This window comes from Nuphar pumila, chromosome 5 (assembly GCF_984573655.1).
Source record: "Nuphar pumila chromosome 5, dmNupPumi1.hap1.1, whole genome shotgun sequence".
In the NCBI taxonomy this organism is placed as follows: domain Eukaryota; kingdom Viridiplantae; phylum Streptophyta; class Magnoliopsida; order Nymphaeales; family Nymphaeaceae; genus Nuphar; species Nuphar pumila.
Window position 1 is genome coordinate 120,735,620 of NC_143253.1, and position 20,156 is coordinate 120,755,775.

Consider the following 20,156-nt stretch of genomic DNA (forward strand, 5'->3'; position numbering starts at 1 on the left):
CAAACTGGGCCCAAGATCCCATGGAACCCATAGGGTCCGTTTGTTTATGCACAATGGGTCAGGGCCTGCACTTCGGAAAACCACCAAGCATGTTCCTTTTGAAGGAAAGGATTTTCCAGTCCTTCCCCTTGGGGAAGACATTTCATGGGAAATGGCACATTCTGCGAGAAAGGCGGACCCATCTTCTTTCCAGGGCTGAGAAACATGCCCAGCCACTCGTGGCTTGGCTCATCTTCAGCTCGTAAGGGGCTTGTTCTAACTTGTAGAATAGGTCCAGCAAGCTGAATATGAACAATAGGTGCTTGGCTTGACTCGTTAAGTATTAAAAAATATATTTTACATGTATTTTTTTTGTCTTATATTTTTCATCTCTAAACCATTGTATTTTTTTTCATAAACAAGCCAGCTCGAACTCGGCTCGTTTAACTCTGGCTCATTATGAGCACAAACTTGGCTTGGCTCACTGCAAGAATGAGTTAAACTTGAACACTCTAAGCTCGGCTCGTTCAACTCGCTTACCAGTCCTACTTCTTTTCCCAAAGGTATGTTATTTATGTCCGCGAGAAAGTGATCCCTTGTTTGGAGGTAGGGATGGCAGTGGACCGGGGGAAAGTGGGGCCCTGCCCCGCCTCGCCCCGTTTGGACCGGGGATGGAGGGCATGAAACGGGGATGGAGGCGAGGATGAAGGTTAAAATTCATCCCCGTGCAGGGATGGACTGGCACGTTCCCCCGCCCCGCCCCGCCCCATCCCCGTCCCGGCCCCACCCCGCCCCACCCCGCCCCATCCCCGTCCCGGCCCGGCCCCGCCCCATCCCCGCCCCCAACCCTTTATATTTTTTTCTTACTGTTTACTAACCCTAACTCCCTAAGTTCCTAACCCTGGAGCCGCCGAGTCGGGCCGTCGCCTCTTCCCCTTCCCCATCTCATCTGCATTATCGTTGGAGCCGGGCCGTCGCCAACCACCGTTTGCCGACACCGACCACCGTTGCCGACACCATCTCTCCCTCCTTCCATCTCTGCCGCTGCCTTGTGCCACTGCCATGAGCCTCCTCTGTGGTGCCATCTGCTCCCTCTTTTCTTTTTCCTTTCTTGCTTTGATGATTTAAACGCTTTGTGTGTTCGCTCTCTTTGCCCTATTGCAACTGTTTCATTGAGCACTTTTGAGAAGAAGTCAGACGAGGTTGATAATCTTTCAAAGCTTTCCAATCTTGTTGGTGCTGGGTTCCATGCTTATGAAGAATCCATTCTACAGAAGCTTAAGAAGGTTTGCACTTTGAATTGATTTCTTTTTTTATTTTTGTTTATTGTACTTTAGGATATCTTCTTTACTCAGCATCAAACTTTTGTCCCTTGCATCCATGGGCATTGTCTTGGTCAAATTGAAAATTGTTCTTTAATAGATTGGATTATTATCTCTTGGAATATTTGGTCAGTGCAATTTTCACTGTTCCTTGGCACGCTATTTGATGGAGCAGTTTCCATATTTACTTTTAATGCCTTTGATGCAACTTTTCTCATGAAACCCTTTTTTGAATGTTGAATGCATCATTTCTGAAATGTTTGGGAAATTCTAAGAAATTTTGGAGAAAAATGTTTCCCCCATACAAACGGAAATGTATTTTCCATGCAACGGAAAAGCAAGTTTCCCATGTAAAGGGAACACATTTCTTGTGACTGTGCAAAGTGTTTTAGCTATGAAACATATTTCCAATTTTCCATGTGTAGGCATTCAGACGGGGACGGGGCGGGGATTAGAATGTTGAGACGGGGCGGGGGTGGAGGTCCAAAGTCTCCCCTGTCATGGGGGTGGACCGGGGATGAAGGTTACATTTTAGAGACGGAGGGGGGGGGGGGGGGGGTGGAGACCTTGTCCCCCGCCCCGGTCCACTGCCATCCCTACTTGGAGGTGTGGGGGGTGTTGGGGAGGAAGAATAAATGCAAAAAGGAAAGAGTCATTCTTACTTGGGTTTTGCTAGAGGTGTCGACGGGGGTCAGATCTGGTTTGGACTTTGGTAGGTCCGAACCCTGATCTGACTTTGAGGTACAGGTACCAGGTTTCAGACCCGGGTTTGATCAGGCTCACCACAGAGAAAACCATACTCAGGTCCTACAATGATTAAATGAACTAGACCCAGTCCATACCGTATAAAACAATATCTTTTATCTCTTTTACATTGAAAAAAAAAACATGGATCTTAATCGGAACTTAGGTCGGACTTGGGTCTGGTATGAAATTTCACATACCATACGCGGCTCCATATACTAATCAGACCCTTCGGGGCTGATCCAGATTCTAATCAGACCTTATTTATCACTAAACCCTAACCCTATGGAGTTTGGAGTCATCATTTGATGAAATGGCTCACTTCCATGACACCACTCTACCTAACTCCACCTTTCATTGATATTTGTGTGGTGGGGTGGTAGTTTCATGGTGTTTATCCATAGGTTAGCAACCTTTTTTTTTCAGGATTAGCAACTTATAGGAAGAAAATCCACCTACACATCCTTTCACTTCAATCCGTCCAGTAAAACACGAAGCACAGACCTTGGTTTGACAAGATTTAAATGGCGGGTGACCTACATAGGCAACTGAGTTTAAAATGGTTCATGCCTTGGGGAATTGACTTGGAAGCATCCTTATGTGTTAGTACAGTTTGGACTATAGGTTTCTGGTTATAGATATTAAATGTGAATACATTTATCCGATTGGTAAGTATAACATGCTAAATGTAATCCATACCAAGGACATAATCTAGGTTTTGATAAATATATACTAAGTTCTTTCTAGTGTCACAGATGTCATCTTGAAATCTTGGCAAGGGAATGTCTTGAAAGATTTTCAAAAATCATGTTTTTATAAAAAACAAAAAAAAAAATGCTAACGTATGAAAAATATAAACCATTATAAATGTGCAGCAACGAGGCTGATAAGATGGTATGTTATTTAGCAAACCGCACAAGGGAGTAGTCATATCAATGGGGATAAAGAGGGGGGTAATGCTTGGTCACGTAGACCTGACTGAATGAGCTAGAAATCCTAAGCACAGGTCATGTCAACCCAATGGGACCTTATAAATGAAATTCAAAATGCCTAGAACTGACTCTTGGATACATGATTTTATGAGCCAAGAAGATATTTGCACATCTTAGGCCATTGATTTTTTAAAACTCCTAAAATTGTACCTATGTGTCAGCCTATTCTCACTAGCCAAGTGATGTAGATAACATATATAAGGTTAGTTTCATGAAAAACGATACAAAAATTTAAAGAAAAATGAAACAAAAAAAAAACTCATATAAACTTCATGTTAAGCTGACCAAATTTTAACCCCAAGCCTCTAACTTCTCTATTTAATAGACCACCCCCCTCCATTTTGTCCACATTGTTCTTGGTAATGCTCACATAACACAAGCACGGCTCTTCTAGGTGATTTACGAGTTAAAATACAAAAGAGCCCTGTTATAAACAGTTGTATTATTCGTAATAAAATCACAATAACATCGTGATATTATCATGTAATATTTAGAAAGGTAAGATTTTGAAAATCACACGATATTATCAACTTACATCGCGATAATATCATAAGCTTTTCAAAATCCCAAACTATATTTTTAACTATGGTTCTCTCATCGCTTGGACAATAGACGGAAAAAAACTTGACTAGTCGAACCTGTCTTATTGGTCAAAGAGAGCCTTGGGGTAGGGCAGCCAAACAGATGATCCACGCCGACTAAGCCTTAGCCTGATCTTCCATATCAACCTACAGTCAGCAACAAGACCAATAAAAGCCTAAAGACACACGGGAATCGAATTCCAAACTGGCTTGGTACGGCCCTGCACTCCATGATAATATTCACACGTTCCCAAACATGAACTATGAAGATTGCCAACCCAAAGCCTGAAGAATGAACACTGTATATATGCAATCTGAGTCAGATGGAATATATAGTCACCAACAAGACCAATAAAAGCCTAAAGACACAAGGGGAATTGAATTCCAAACTGGCTTGGTACGGTCCTGCACTCCATGATAATATTCACAAGTTCCCAAACACGAACTATGAAGATTGCCAACCCAAAGCCTGAAGAATGAACACTGTATATATGCAATCTGAGTCAGATGGAATATATAGTCACCAACAAGACCAATAAAAGCCTAAAGACACAAGGGGAATTGAATTCCAAACTGGCTTGGTACGGTCCTGCACTCCATGATAATATTCACAAGTTCCCAAACACGAACTATGAAGATTGCCAACCCAAATCCTGAAGAATGAACACTGTATATTATCTGACCGGTCATAAAATGATGCAAGGCCCACATCTCACCAAGAATTCCATCTTATGATGATAACCACAGGAGAAAGATGACTAGGCATTTCAAAATTTTTGGTTTCCTTTATAAATGTCCTTAATTTATACATTGAAAAAGAAAACAAAAGAGGGAAGAACAAATTTCAGAACTCAACCTTCTCCAAAATTTGGATACTCTCTCTCTCTCTCTCTCTCTCTCTTTTTGTGCGCATGGGCGTGTGCATGCACAATAAAAATCCAAAAAGAATAAAAAATAGCATTACAATGAAAATTTCTTCATTTAGTTCTTAGAAAAGAAATCAAAATAGCACCAGACCACCACACTTCATTAACAAGTGTCATTCATGCATCGCACCCTACCTTCATAAAACTTCCACAATAAAAGCAGTCAAACTGTACAACAAAATGGAACGATTGCATTTGTTAAAAATGTACCTGATATTTTATTCTTTTTGTTTTTTCACTCCAGAAAGCTGTTCAAGACTGGCAATTTACAAAACAACTGCAACGCCAATACAAAGACTCAGTGAGTTGTGGCAGATGGGTCAGTCAACAATTCAAGAGATCTCCGGAGGAAATCGACTGCAACAGGAACATCATCAAATGCAAGAGCTCCAACAGCAAATCTAGCAGCCTTATGGGCCTCAGCTATCTTCTCAGGTGGTGGCTGATAATTGCAATCATACGTGAAAGCTGCAGCAGGTTGTGGTTGTGGTTGTGGTTTCTCTGTGTAGGTTCCATTCCTGCTTCCAGGATTGTGAGATAAGTCTTGAACACGAGGGTCAGGCTGCTGCATATATGATGCACTGACATGGCCAGCATCAACACCTTGATCATAAGTAGCATATGGAGCAGGCGCTGTCGCTGGATTCTTGTCGTTAATATTTGGATAAGATTGGGAACCATAGTAATAAGAACCAGTCATGTCATGAGAAGGATAGTGCTGTTGCGTAGGTGGTGGCTCGTGGTGTTCTTGTGGAAGGGGCTGATGGTAAGGTTGTGGATATGACAAGTTCCCACCAATGTTTGCAGAAGAATGGTAATCGGCAGATGAAGGGTACTCAGCAGTAGGATATGTGAAAGACGGTGAGTGTGAAGGAGGAGGTTGCTTGTAGCTATCTGGGTATGTGGACGGTGTATCCTGTCTTGGCAGAGGTGTATCAACAGATGAAGGGTAATCAGTAGTATATGTGAAAGACGATGAGTGTGAGGGAGGAGGAGGTTGCTTATAGTTTTCTTGATATGTGGATGATGTATCCTGTCTTGACTGACTCATATGAACAGACGAAGGATAATCAGCAGCAGGAGATGTGAAAGATATTGTCCGTGAGGGAGGAGGTTGCTTGTAGTTATCTGGGAATGTGGATGATGTATCCTGTCTTGGCTGGTTTGCAGGAAAGGCATCAACATGTCCAGAATCCTGCAGAATAATTAGCCACTGCTGAGGCCTGAAAGCATGAACCTTCAATTTTATTGCAAAAAGATACAAATAATTCAAGAAACAAAAGACAAATCATCTGTATAACATCCATAACATTATTCATTCAAGTATAAGAATGGTCTACCTTATAAATCAAGCTTGATTTATAACCAAAGGAAAAAGCCCCTAAAATTTGCAGGGGGGTTCTAGATTATTGAAGTTGGGTGGAAACATGGTCACACCTATTAGATCCTAATGGGCCTCGGAAAAGTCCCAAGCCTTTGCTAGCCCAGGACCCATCTCACATGGACATTTCACCCATTGTGTCAACATGATACAACATCTGAAACACACCATATGACACCCCATGGACACAGCCAAACAGTGTTGGATGCAGTAAATACCATGACTTAACTTTACCTATTTCTTTTTGTGATCTTGATTGTTTATTTTGTATTTATTCATGTTTTTCCTTTAAATTTGACATTGATAAAATTACAATTTATTTTTTCTGCTCAGATTTATTGTTTAATATTTTTAATAATAATGATTTAGAAATAATGTTTAAGAATTTGCATTGAAGACAATATTCATGCTTCATTGCTTAAGACTAAGAGTTTTGAATGCACACAATCGTACAAATATGCATACATATACATAGGGTAATACATCCGTGCTAAATATGGCACGGTGCTAAATGAATCATTTTATTGGATTTCCGGTATTTTTTCTAAATTTTGACCATACAGATGTGTTCAGTATGATTGATTTACTAGAAATCAACACTTAGATCACGCATTTTGGATGGAAAAAATGGTATTTGGAGCCTTGAAAATTTATGAAAATTGTAGGTCGTTGATTTTTAAAACCTTATAAAAACCTATCCATGCATCAGAATCAAATGCTCCAAGAACTGATTCCTATAAAAACAAGCATATAGATCATATATGTACGGTCAGATTTTCGAAAAAATCCCGAAAATCCAATAGCATATTTCATTTAAAACCATGCCCATTTAGCATGTATTATATATATATATATAGTAGCTGCCTACACCAATCCGTGCCTATGGGGCATTTGAAAGGTTCTTTTCCATGTTTTTCTCAAATCTGACTATACAGATGTGTTCCATGTGTTCGATTTTATAGGAATGGACACTTGCATTATTCGATTCCGACGCGCAGGTAAGTTATTATAAGGTTCCAAAATCAACGGTGTAAATTTTTTATAAATATCATAAATATTCAAGGCTTAAAAAATCATATTTTTTTATAGAAAAAATACAATCCAAGTGTCGATGCCTAACAAATCGTCCATGCCAAACACATCTGTGCAGTCAGATTTGGGAAAAACAACTTGGAAACCCCCTTTCACTTGAGGTAGGCAGCTAGTTCCTCTCTCTCTCTCTCTCTCTCTCTATATATATATATATATATATATATATATATGTACATCCATTCTAAGCTAGGTATCCTCTGGCCCACTAGGTATGAAGTTGATAACCTGAAAAGTGATACCTTTTTCGGAAAATTTGTGATCAAGAAAAAGTGCATGTACATTCAGAGGAGCTCTCAATCATTGCCAAAACAAGTTCTATCCCGACCTGTATTCTTCATACCAGCAAACATCAATCTCATAACAGATTAGACTCCAGCAGTTTACCATTCTATTTTGTGATTACACTTGCATTTTGACCTTGCAAACAATTCACAATTAAACAGCCAGAGGCTGGTAAAATGGTCAAGCCTAAAACCTGTCCATCAACTCATTCAAATTAGGGGGGGGGGGGGGGGGGGGAAGAAAAAAACCTATGTTGAGTAGACAAACAAGCTGACATCAAGTGTAGCTGGACATCACTAACTGAATCTTTGCTTAGTTTTTTTTTTTTAAGAAAAAACTTGGATTAGTGTGTCTGCATCAATGGCAGAGAAACACTGATCAAGAACTTTGGCAGGTATTAGAGAAATCATCTAAGGACTAGAGATCATCTAGAGCACAGAAATCCAATGGCGAGTGTGAAGAAGCCAAACCTGCAGAACAGGATGGAAGGAAGCATTTAGCCAACAAAGAGAAGGAACCACAGATAGACTATTTGGTTGTCTTATTCGGGCCCCGCCAAAAGAAAAGAAAAAAGATAAAGTCTTACCTTAATGGGTTTTTGCCAATCCTTTATTTCTTGGGTCTACATTAGACCCAAGGTAGTATGTGAAAACCTATGTTAGATGGACACTTCACTTTAACATGTGTATCCTGTGTCGACATGACATGACATGAATACAATCAAACCACTGTCAGACACTATCAACACTAATTTTATCTATTTCCTTTTATTATCTTCACAACTTTGTATTCACTTGTAACTTGTATTCTTTTTCTTTTTAAAATTTGTCATCAATAACATTACATTTCAATTTAAGTTTATTATTTGATGTTTTTAATTAAAACGAGTTTGCACTTGAGATGACATTAATGTTTTTAATTATAATGGGGAACAAGACAAGAAGCAGATAATCTTGGTACAAGATCGCAGTTGTAAAAAATTAGAACAAGGGAACATAGCCACACACACACACACACACGGCCGTGTCCCCATGTCCTGATCTTTTTACAACTGCCATTTGTATCAAGTGTATCTGCATCGTGTCCTGTTCTCACATCCATATCCATGTGACATAGGTGAGAAACAATCCGAGCAAAACCATCAACTTACTGGTTTAAATGCATAAATGGGGTGTAAAAAAATTTTTTAGAGGGAAATGGGGTGTAAATTATGTTGTCCCCTAATTCCATTTCCTATCTTGACCTCTAGGCCAAGATAAGAAGGGAAATGATGAGTTCAAACTTCAAAGACATACTTTCCACGTCATTCATGGCAGAAAGTATGCTTTGTGCCGCTGTTTCCTTCCTCCATCCTTAGGGGAAATAATGAGGGACGGAGCATACGTTTCACCCTCGATGCACATCCCTTAAAGGCGTTAGAAAGGATTGTCTTGCCCAATCCTATGAGTCAAAACTTCTAAAAGTAGTTTAAACCGGTTACATATTGGCTCACCAGAGGTTGAGAGGGGCAGATAAAACTCAATCAAAGGTCAAACCAAGCTAGAGCACAACTTAGGTCTTATTGACCCAAGCCTGCATATGTTATCTGAAGCCCGGAGGGTTTACAAGAAACATGATGCAATCATCATCTTTACATGTTTTCCAAGAAAGTCAATACATAAAATCATAAGATGTCTCTAAAATGCAAGAAACATACATTTATGGTGGTTGAAGCAATAGAGGGAAGCGACAAGTCATTATCACCACCTGGAGGACCCGGTTCAGGCTTTCGACCTTCCTTCAGAGCTTTTCTGATATCTGCAGCCTTCCAAGCAGCATACTTCAGCTTTTGCTCAATCTGTCAGAGATACAAGAAACAAAAAATTGTTTTGAACTGGAGTAATTTCTTATACACCTGGTGAATCCAAACCATAAGTGATACACATATCCGTACACACAAATTAAAGAAAAATAAAAATGGGAGAAAAAAAGAGGGCATTCACATTGATTAAAAAATGTACTGTAGAGTCTTAGATTAGTAAAAACCATGTATTCAGTGATAATGAACTCACATCAGGCTGGAGATCACCAAACTGTCTAAGTATCTCAAAAAATATGATAGCTGCATAGAAAGTCTTTGCTGTATTCCTGGATCAACAAAGACAGCAATCAATAAAATGCAACTTTCTGCTAATGAACTATTATTTTTCTTTTTCTTCTTCTTGATGAATAGATAGCCCCTGGTGAAATTCAAACAAAAGGCTTCCACAATCAAGATAGTGCAACTTTCTCGTCCTTGTTATCACATTGATTTTCAAACTAAAGTAAGACTAAGATGATGCTATACAGGTCAGCTCGTCCAGCTCGATCTTGCTTATCAGCCTTTGCAAACACGTTCAAAGCAAAGCCTTCAACATGAAGATGGTCTTCAGGACCAAGTGTTATTGACTTCTTATCCTGTGAAATGGTCACAAAAATATGCAATGGTTAGCAAAGATACAACCAGAATCATTATATAAGTTAGCAAGGTAAAAGAGAAACTGGTATCAGTTATGTTTAGTTTGCTCAAGCTCTCAACAACCGTGGTGGTACCTTGATCCAGTACACAAAATAATTTTGCAGTCCCGACCATTAATTAATGATCAAAAGACACACCAATCCATCAAAAAAAAAAGAGGAAAAAGTTATGCAGAGTGATAGCACTCATACATTCAGAGATGTATTGTAATTATGATCCACCAAAGAGGTTCATGCTTATCATAGGATCATATCAACTTAAACGGTGAATGAAATGAAAGAGCTTAAGTCAATCACCAACATTATGTATAACTGCCAGACCACATGTGAATTGCAATTGATAATTGTTTTTGTAATACAAACATGAAAAGATACTCTATCATCTAGCCAAATGTATAAACCACGGTTGCCAGTTGAGGAAGCGGGAAGCGATACGGGAAGCGGGAGGCGATACGGGAAGCGGGAGCGGGAGCGGGAAGCGAGGCACTTTCAAAATTTTAGGAAGCGGGGAAGCGTGGGACCACTTAGGACCGATTCGGGAAGCGTCTCGGAAGCGACCTAGGAAGCGTCTTGGAAGCGAGGGGGAAGCGAAAAAAAATAAAAATAAAAAATAAAAAATACAAAAATTTGAAAAAAACAGGGGAAGCGTGGGGGAAGCGTGATGGGAAGCATGCTTCCCATTAAAGGGAAGCGCGTCCCCCATTAAAGGGAAACACGTCCCCCATTAAAGGGAAGTGCACTTCCCAAAAAAGGGGGACGCTTCCCCCCCCACACTTCGGAAGCGCGACGTTTCGCGCTTCGGAAGCGCGCTTCGGGGAAGCGCGCTTCCCCTTTTAGCTAGGCGCTTCCGGTAACCCTGGTATAAACTCATGCATGCATCACACAACAGGTTTGACTGCATGCATGCCCTCAGCAAATGGACTTGATAAAAGCCTCACAAATATAAAAGGGGACAAAAAACCTATAGCCTATCATCTTCAGTATAGAACATCAACAAGGAATAGGGCATTTATCAGGATTTGTATTTGTAACATCCCAACTTCTACAGGATGTAACGCAATCTAACTCAAAATGGCCATCAGTTCAACGTAGAAAGGTGATCGATCTCCTAATGGCTAAATCATAATTTACATTATCTTTAATCATAGTCACAAATAACAGCTATTTTTTGAAGATCTTGCAATTTTATTGTGAGATTTTCAAATGCCAATATAATACCCAAAAAAATCGATATTTTATAAAATATCATATTTTTATCATGATATTATAACATTATTAACATGCTGTTTATATGTTTTATATATCTCTATATTTTTAATGTTTCCCATATTTTTATATATTTTCAGAATTTTACCGACATAGTCCTCAGAAACAACTTTTTTAATTTAATCATGAGATTTTCCTTTGCCGAGAAAATCCCAATAACGAGAATTGTGACTATGGTTTTAATATCAATCATGTATTGAATGGTATTCCCTTAATTAACCCAATTAATTATTATTTTGAATAATATGATTGTGCACAGCACCTCATGCAAGAAGTCTGAAGTCATAAAGGCCATTTAATCTCTCTCAAAACTTTTCTCTTATTCTTCACCTATTAAAATGTCAAGGCTTAGATCTTTTCCATTTCAATAGGATGACATATGGTCAAGATGCAAACTTACCATGGTGTTCATGTTTTAAGCAATGTTGTAATTATCGTATCAGAAGGGCTAGTGACACGGGTGTATTGTATCGTACTGTAAGATGCAAAAAAAATCATTTTAAAAATCATAAAAAATGCAAAAAATCAGAAAATATCCAAAATTTCAGAAAAAATAGAAAAATAAATCAAATTTAAGTATTACGAACAATTAAACATACACATGTAATACTATAACATGTGAATGGAACGATAATGTAACAAACTAACAACTAACAAAAGGTTTACTATTAAAGAGTCACATTACATAATAAACAAAAGCAAAAAGTTTTGAGTAAACAAATTATAAACATAATACAGAAATAAAATAAAATTTAAAATAACTAAAAAATTTAAAAATCTACCACGAAGATAATTAAAACACATTTTAGTCAAACTACAGTATTAAGTAAACTTAATTATGAAAATTGAGCATGAATAAATATGTAACAATTATCAAATATAAAAGCTATAATTATGATGTTATAACAATGTATTTGTTACATATATCAAAAGAGTAAAGTAAAAAAAGAAGAAAATAATGTCATTTCTAAGTAGCAAACATTAAAAAAGAGAAGTTTCATAATGTCTCCATTAATTAGTTTCACTAATTACAATAAGCACAAGAGTTGAATAATGTGTGCTCTTCCATAATAATATTTCTCTTCTCTTCTTTCTTGTCTTCACAAATCACAACAAATTAAGAAGAAGTTTCCATTTTTTTGTTCACATAGCTTATGAAATAAGTGAATAGGACTCTATTAAAATCTTATTTATATGAAAAGTTGTCACTAAAAGTGAAAATGATCCAAAATAAATTGCTTGAAAATTTTTGACTCAAAAAAAGTGAAAAAAGTGTGGCATGTATCGTACTATACAGGCTGATGTGCTGCATTTTCCAATTCAGGGGAGTATATAGTATCGCATGGACCAGCGATACTGCTATACACCGCATCGGATCCTACGATACTGATGACACTGGTTTTAAGTGCTATTCAACAACTACTTTTTCTGTTTTGATGACCATGCTGGGGGTAGCTGCAGCAGGATTCGAACACGTGGAGACTGCTCAGTTATGATCGTGCATCCCTACTCATAGGATTTCGAAAAGGAAATTATGCACTCATGATTTTACTACATATCTTTTTTTAGAGTTATAAGAAGTTGACAAAGCAGCAGTAAGCGATGGTGCTTCAAAAGCCAAAAGAGGCAGTCAAGAATAGGGTGTGCAGATGCAAGTGGATCACAGAGTTAGTCCTATGCAACCTGCGAGAAACATATTAACCATTCTCTAAGAGGACCAGCACTTTTCCGAAGCCCTTGCAATCCCTAGAGCTTAGCGAGAATCGCAAAATTAATCAGATGCTACAGCTGATTCGCTCACACACGTAACAATCACTCACGAGCATGAGTGCACAAATGCGATCGCCAATCATGCGAAAACAATAAGCGTATTCGTTAATTAAAAAGTACAGGAAAGAATGAAGGAAAAAAAAGGATCGGCAAAACAAAAACAGTAAACCCTAATCAGATTTGTGAAATCAGGGCCTAATGAGGTCTCACAGCGGCACGTTCTGCTAGAACGCCGCTAGACGGTTTGGAGCAAGCAATCGGCCAATAAGCGAAGAAGCACGGGCCAGGTATTACTTGAAACGAAGGATAAGGATAAGAAAAAGAAGAGGAATTGACCTTCTCGAGCTGGTTCATGAGGGAGACGAGGAGAGCTTCGGTGGTCTTGGTTCGCTCCTTTCGCGGGATTTTCAGCCCCAACTCCATCGCGTACAGACGGCCTGCCAAGACGATCACGATCAATTCCTCTTTGCATATTGAAACCAAACACACCTAATCGCATAAATCCCCCAATAAAGAGGGAGAGAAAGAGAGAAAGGATAGGGATAAGAATGGAGTACAGTAGTAGGCGATGAGCGGCTCGTGTTTCTGCAACTCATCGGCTCTCTGGAGGTAAGGAAGGAGTTGCTTTGCAGGCTCCACATCGCTACCCATTATTCTCCACGACCAGCGATCAACGACCTCTCTCAACCTCTGATGCCGATGGTGGTGGGCGTGTTCGGGATGGAGGAGGAGGACGAATCGGCGCACTTCTCTCTCTCTCTCTCTCTCTCTCTCTCTCTCTCTCTCTCTCTCTCTCTTGTGGGCGACGAGTCGACGACGAACGGATTTGGGAAAGGAGAAAACGGTGTTTGGAGGGAAACGAGAAGACACGAAGGAAGCCGCTGGTTTCCCATCCTTAGGGGTGAGGTAAAGTCGACCTTGGGCCCCACATGCACCCAGCCCTTCCCCTTCTTACCATTTGACCCAAATCCGAATTCGTTTAAGTGGATTCGGCAGCCAAAGTAGGTTCTGATTAAGAACCGGAACTGGACTTTGTATACAGTTTTGCATCCAAATATGTGTAGAATGTCGAATTTTACGCTAGTTGGAACTGTAGACTTGGTTATAGCCGATCCAATCCAACCCTGGGTCTGATTAGATCTGACATGGTAATGCCTAGATCAGACCCGAGTCCTACTTGTTAACGTTCTAACTTTTTGGCAAGAAAAATATAAATCTGAACCTGTTTGTACTCGACCACTGTCATACCTACACAATTTTTACCTTAATTAATCTGATTTCCAATCCAGTTTATAACCAAACTTATCTTATACCCAACTCCAACTTAGATTGATCAAAGCCCAAACCAACCCATAACCGAAGCTGATCCAAATCCGTTGTTAAAAGAACAATATCAGCCGGACCCCAGTTAAGAATGAGTTTTATTCAAAACCCCACATGTTTATACATGATTTGTTATATACAGGTGATTATTAACTCATTTTTTTTTTTTGAAAAGCAAGCAGACCCCGGCCCTACCCGTTATACAACGATACCATTGGGATTTGAACTTGCAACACCCCAACACAACGTGCACAAGCTGCTCCTACCAGACAAGTGGAGCCCCATTCAAAAAAAAAAATTGAATGGCAAGCTTGGGTGAGGCAGACCGCTACCAAATATCTCTTAAGCCCCATGTGGCAGACAGATTCGAACCTGAGCCTTCAGCTTGGCACAGGACCCCGCTTACCACATGGGATCCCACCTCATGGTCAATTAACTCATATTTATCCATAATTACAGTCACACTCATGCTCGAATCCAAACCAGAATCAAATAAGTTCAATTCTCGACTCGATTTTAAAAAAGGGTATGTCTAAAACTTGAACTGTTTATAACTGATCTTCTATTCAAACTCAAACCCATTAATCCATACAGGTCTACAATTTCAGAAATACTCAGACCCAGATCATAACACGAACACGAACCCGAGAAAGTTATACCCCATATTTGTGTATGGTATCATGGGTGTTTTGACAGTCAGAGAGACAGAACCAAAGCACCCAACCATGGCTGCTGCTGTGTTTCGGTACTTGAATCCCATAACTCAAGACCGGTGGTCGAGCTTGAGGGTGGGCGACCTCCGACGGTGCATCCATCACGGTCATAACATGGTGGAGCAGCACGAGCAGAAGCACAAGTAACATAGATCATGATGGCCTAAGATACTGGTAAAATTGCATAGTATCGCATTGGATTATTTTACAAATAATCTCAAAAGAAAGGAAAAAATAAAAAAAACAAAAATATTGTTCAATGGAAAAGCATGACTGACCGTTATGTTTCTGGATTTTGTTTGTTGATCCCAAGGCATTCTTGGGTGCAGGAACTTTTCCATGTCTCATTATTAATTGGTTTGCCCTGTGTTCATTTAGTGTTCCTCAAGTGAAGTTGATGTCTATGATTGCGGTTGATTACAATTGTGAAATCTGATTTCTGTATTCTTGGTTGGAGATTGTTGTTTATGCAGTAATTATGTTTGTTTTCTTTTTTATTTGTGCACGAATTTGACATGGAGCTAAACCATGCCCTTTATCTCTTTGTTGGTGATATTGGAGCTTGTTATGTAAATGCAATTGCGGCTTGGATTGTGCACACCAAGTCTTGATGAATTTCTATGGCAAGAAAGATGGTACTATTCATCGTAAACCTCATGCTGATACGATTAGTCTTCATTTTTTTTGAAGGCCCTTGTTACAACAACAAACGTCATTCAAATTTTGTTTTTAAGAGAAATTTAGTCTCTGCCTCAACAACGTCAAAAGAAATGTCATTTTTATTTACTTCTAAGTGTAAGCTCTGAAAATGGAGGCATGTGCACTAAGGGCTCCCATCGTGGAGAATTCTATGTGGTTGGAGGGTCGAAAGAACTTTTCAGTCCTTGTTGCATCAAGTTTCAACGAGGTAAGTGTTTGGCATCCTAGCTTGTGGCATTATGGCAGTCTTTGATGTTGATATGTGATAAGGGATTCATTTTCAATCTTCTATAATCTGTTAAACATTTATGTTATGGGCATCAAGTTGAAAAATATGTCAATTTTCTTTCTTTCATGGCAATAAGTGCTCCTTCCATTGTGAGATAATTCCTACTAACGTGGATTCCTTGCTCATGTTCCTTCTGCACCTTCTTATTATGTGGTGTTTTCAGTTTATTTCTTCATATTTTCTTGGTTGTTTTTTCCAGAAAATATATATCTAAAGTATTATAACTTGGACTACATTGAAAAGTATCTTGACTGTAGGTTTCTCACTATTAAAACTTTTTGCTTTTTTATTAATACACCAGTAGCTTGTGTGTGTGGAACAATGATTCTAAGATTGGACCATACACACACACATAATGTTGTCCTGTATTAACTTAAACCAAGCCTTTGATGATAGAACACGGTGACTTGTGTGTATATATATATCTTTCTTATAGGCTGTTTGATGTTTAATCCAAAATGTTGTGTATTGTAGGTTTATCAACATTATTTTGTTCTGTTCAAATTGATTCTCATGAAATTTTCTCATCTTCCATCAAATGTGATTGCAGTTGAAGGAGAGAGCAGAGTAATTAGAATTATGGAGGACTAGAGAACAGCAGAGAGGGCAGGAATCATAAAGAGCAGGGGCTCCTTAGGCGGCAGAGTTTTGTTTGGGTTGATGAAAGTGAACTAAGAGAAGAAAATATTGGAAGCTATTGTTGATACCACCCCCTTTAGTAAAAATACTGATGTGCAGAGGACACTGTACATCAGTTCAGTTCAACACCCTGTGTTCTGCTGGGGTGTAAAGTTCCTTGTTTTTAGCTTTTCCCGAAACTCAAAGCTGTCCCTTGATGGGTTTACCACAGATTCTTGGATGTATTTTAATGCAGAATGTTTTTCTTTTATGCCATTTATCTTGTGTAGTCTGAAGTGTAGAATTTAGTTGTAGGAATTGACTGTTTTGAGATCTGTTGAACCAGGTTTAGGCCTTGATTTTGAACTGCGCTTGAATCTGTACTTTTTCTTTATTTTCTTTTTTGTTAAGCTTTTTTTCTTTTTCTTTTCTGGTTAAGGATGGATCAGGCCCATTTCAATTATGAGTGACACTTGGTGTAGTCTTAGGTTTGGATATGGTTAGAGCCATGTCTCATCCCAGCATTAACAGGGATGGTGGCTGACCTGTAGGGGTGGGCAACGGGCCAGGTCGGGCCTCGGCCTGAGTAAATAAAAATAAAAAAATATGATACTTCTTATTGATAACCAAGGAAAAAATATATATAATAATTTTTTTTTATAAGCAAGCTGGGGTTAGGCAAATCCCACCAGTTATACATCATACCATTGGAATTTGAACTTGCAACGTCCCAACACAAGGTGACGTGCACTAACAACTCCTACCACTGAGCCCCGTTGGTATAATCAAATCTTCACTGCATCTCTCTCTCTCTCTGGTGATTTTGGTATCGTTTTTGGTTTTGTTGGTTTCATAGTTTCCGTCCCCGTTATTAATATTGTACAGCTTTCTTTTTGTAAAACTGTGGCTGGATTTTAGGAGTCAGACAAATAAAAAATAAAATAAATAAATATCGTTTAAGATAATTCTAACATGTATTAGGATTTCTTAGGGCTTTCTTAAGAAAAGTTGACACGATACAAGTAGAAGGAAAAAAGAATAAAACCATTGAATACTCAAAAAGAGACTGTGAGAGGTGACACGAAGGATTATAAAATAACTGAAGCAGTAGCTATAGATAGACAAGAATGAACAGCCGACTTTGTATAACTGGGATAAGGCTTGATGATGATAATGAGTGGCTGGCCAGTCCCAAGATGGGCTTAAGCCTGACATGCGAAAGTGGCAGGCTGAGCTTGACCAGACCCAGACCCAGGCCATCTAAATTTTGGTTTTGACCAGCCCTAATGACCATTTTCTCGGGTCTCAAGAAAATATAAACAAAAAATAGTATAGTCTAAAAATAATATTGGAGAGTATTGAATTTTAGCACTAAGGTTTGGAGTAAATATTGTATTAATATTGTGATATTTTTCAAAATAAGTGTTATTTTGAAAATGTTGCAATATTTTCAAGACTGTATCAGTGTCTAATTGAACACCCTAGTTTCAATTAATTTTAGGTGAATTCCTAGACAAATCTTAGCTTTCATATGTAACCAAGTAACCCATAAAGGCTCCATGGTAGGGGTTACATGTGATCGTCGCTAAGATGACAGGACATCATGAGTTTGAAACCCATAGGAAGCGATGTCGAAGCTGGTGCAAGCAGGAGAAGTTTAAGGGTTTTACCAACTAAAGACCTATCAATATGTGCGGTTGAAGATGGTAGGGTTTTCTCTTAACTTGGATAACAAAGGAAATGTAAACAAGTATAATATCTCATTATGATGTTACTGCCTCCTGCCAGTTGCACAACTCTTATGTCAATGCATGTGTTAGATGGATTCTTCCAGAAGTTCCAACTTTTCTAAAACCAAATGGGAGAATTGGTAATAGATTATAAAATAAGCTCTTGGTTGTAGGGGCGTTTTCATACAGTGGCTTTTGGAGCACATCAAAAAGTGCAATGGCGTGAGTTTTATAGACATGACTTGGGCAACTCATTTCAAGTTGCAGGCACAAAACTTATCAAATCTTTGATATAGAGCCACACAATCATTGTTAGATACGCAATTCTTATAAATGTGATGTTCAGACACTGCCAATCCAACCATTTGGTAGATAACTATATTCTCAAAAGTCTCTTAAATCGTTAAAATATTTTTTATCCTCATGGGTTTCAAACCTCTTAGTGAAAACTTTATTTTTTTTTAGTTTTTAACATATTTGACCTACACATGATTTATATGTTATGTTTAGTAAAAACAACAAGTGAATCATGTTTTTTCTTATGTGTATGTCCGATTTTTTGAGAGTTGAAAATTTGATGTACAATGTGTCAAATTATCAACCTTTAAAAAGTCATAATTTTATGTCATTCATAAGTCTGTTTCTACTATTTTGAACATGTTGCACACATTTAGTGTTGGCCATTGGGTCACACACATTGAACCCATAACATATATGATTGGATCCAGGTATTAGATTCAAGGTTGGAGGATAAGTAGACCCAACCCCTACTTCTGCAGGACAGTGAGCTTGATCGTCGTATCGAGGAAATCCCCCTTGAAGTAGGCCATTAATCAAAATTTTTAATCCACTTTTCTATCCACCTATGCGCGCCCTCACTGCACACACTTTGATCTAAAACCAAACATTGGTATTAGAGCAATGACATAGAAGAGAGCACAAGAAGATTTGGATTTAACCGGCCTGCATCAGAGGGGATTTCTTGGATTCACATCAATGTTTCTTGCAGAGGCAGAGGTTGGGTTAAGTAGCCTCCCTTGGGAAGCCTATTCTCAACCTTATTTGTCTCATTGGATTCTCAAACATGTTGGGAATCCAATATGATGTGGGCCCACCATTATTTCTGCGGTTAGCATTTTAAGGGCCCACTAGTCAGGGTCATTGGATTTTTTAAAGAGAATCCAATGATTAATCCTGGATTCATATTTTAAATCTATACTTGGATACAATACCTAGATCCAACTTTTGATTCAATACTTGAATCCAATATATGGGTTCCATGTATAAAACCCAATTACCACACCGGATCCTTAACAAGATCCAACATTTCTCACTTGGCCATATGGGGTAAACACCCATATTGTATCAGAACCAGTGCATCATGTATCACATATAGCACTTCATGATAAAATATGTACAAAATAAACAAGAACAAATACTTGAGTTATATCAATAATGTTTTTCTCACATGTTATAAATTATTTCTCAAATAGTCGTGATTTTTTTTCATCTTTGAATTTCAAGTACAAGGTTTTCACATATGCTATGAATTATTTCACACATAGTCATGTGGGTTTTCTTCATCATTATCAAGTATGAGGTTTTTCAGACATGCTATAGGTTATTTTTCATATAGTCATATGGATATTTTCTTCATTTTTAAATATAATGTTTTTCACACATGCTATAGGTTATTTTTCATATAGTCATATGGAAATTTTCATCATTATATGAAGTGGGATACTTTCCACATATATGGGTTTAGCCATGAAAACATCCTTTCATACACTCCTTTCACATAACTATATGAGTTTTCTATCAAAATTTGTATCATAACCTTTAACATACACTACAACATTCAAATAAATAATCATATTGTGGGTCTTATTTTCTTAGTTAGTCAAGAGGTTCTTATGGCTTTTCAATGATCATATCATCTACATGCACACTAAT

At 38.4% G+C, this 20,156-nt stretch overlaps 1 protein-coding gene across 1 annotated transcript; it reads right to left on the reverse strand.

Moving 5' to 3' along the window:
• Window positions 1-4,647: 4,647 nt before the first annotated feature.
• LOC149838410 (protein HOMOLOG OF MAMMALIAN LYST-INTERACTING PROTEIN 5-like) lies at window positions 4,648-13,705 on the reverse strand. The gene is made up of 6 exons (XM_090006558.1): window positions 13,389-13,705; window positions 13,168-13,268; window positions 9,626-9,735; window positions 9,351-9,426; window positions 8,996-9,136; window positions 4,648-5,739 (listed from the first exon to the last, which is right to left on the reverse strand). Exons 1-6 carry the CDS (start codon window positions 13,480-13,482, stop codon window positions 4,843-4,845), a joined length of 1,419 nt encoding a protein of 472 aa, XP_089862684.1. The 5' UTR covers window positions 13,483-13,705; the 3' UTR covers window positions 4,648-4,842.
• Between the last annotated feature and the right edge of the window lie 6,451 nt (window positions 13,706-20,156).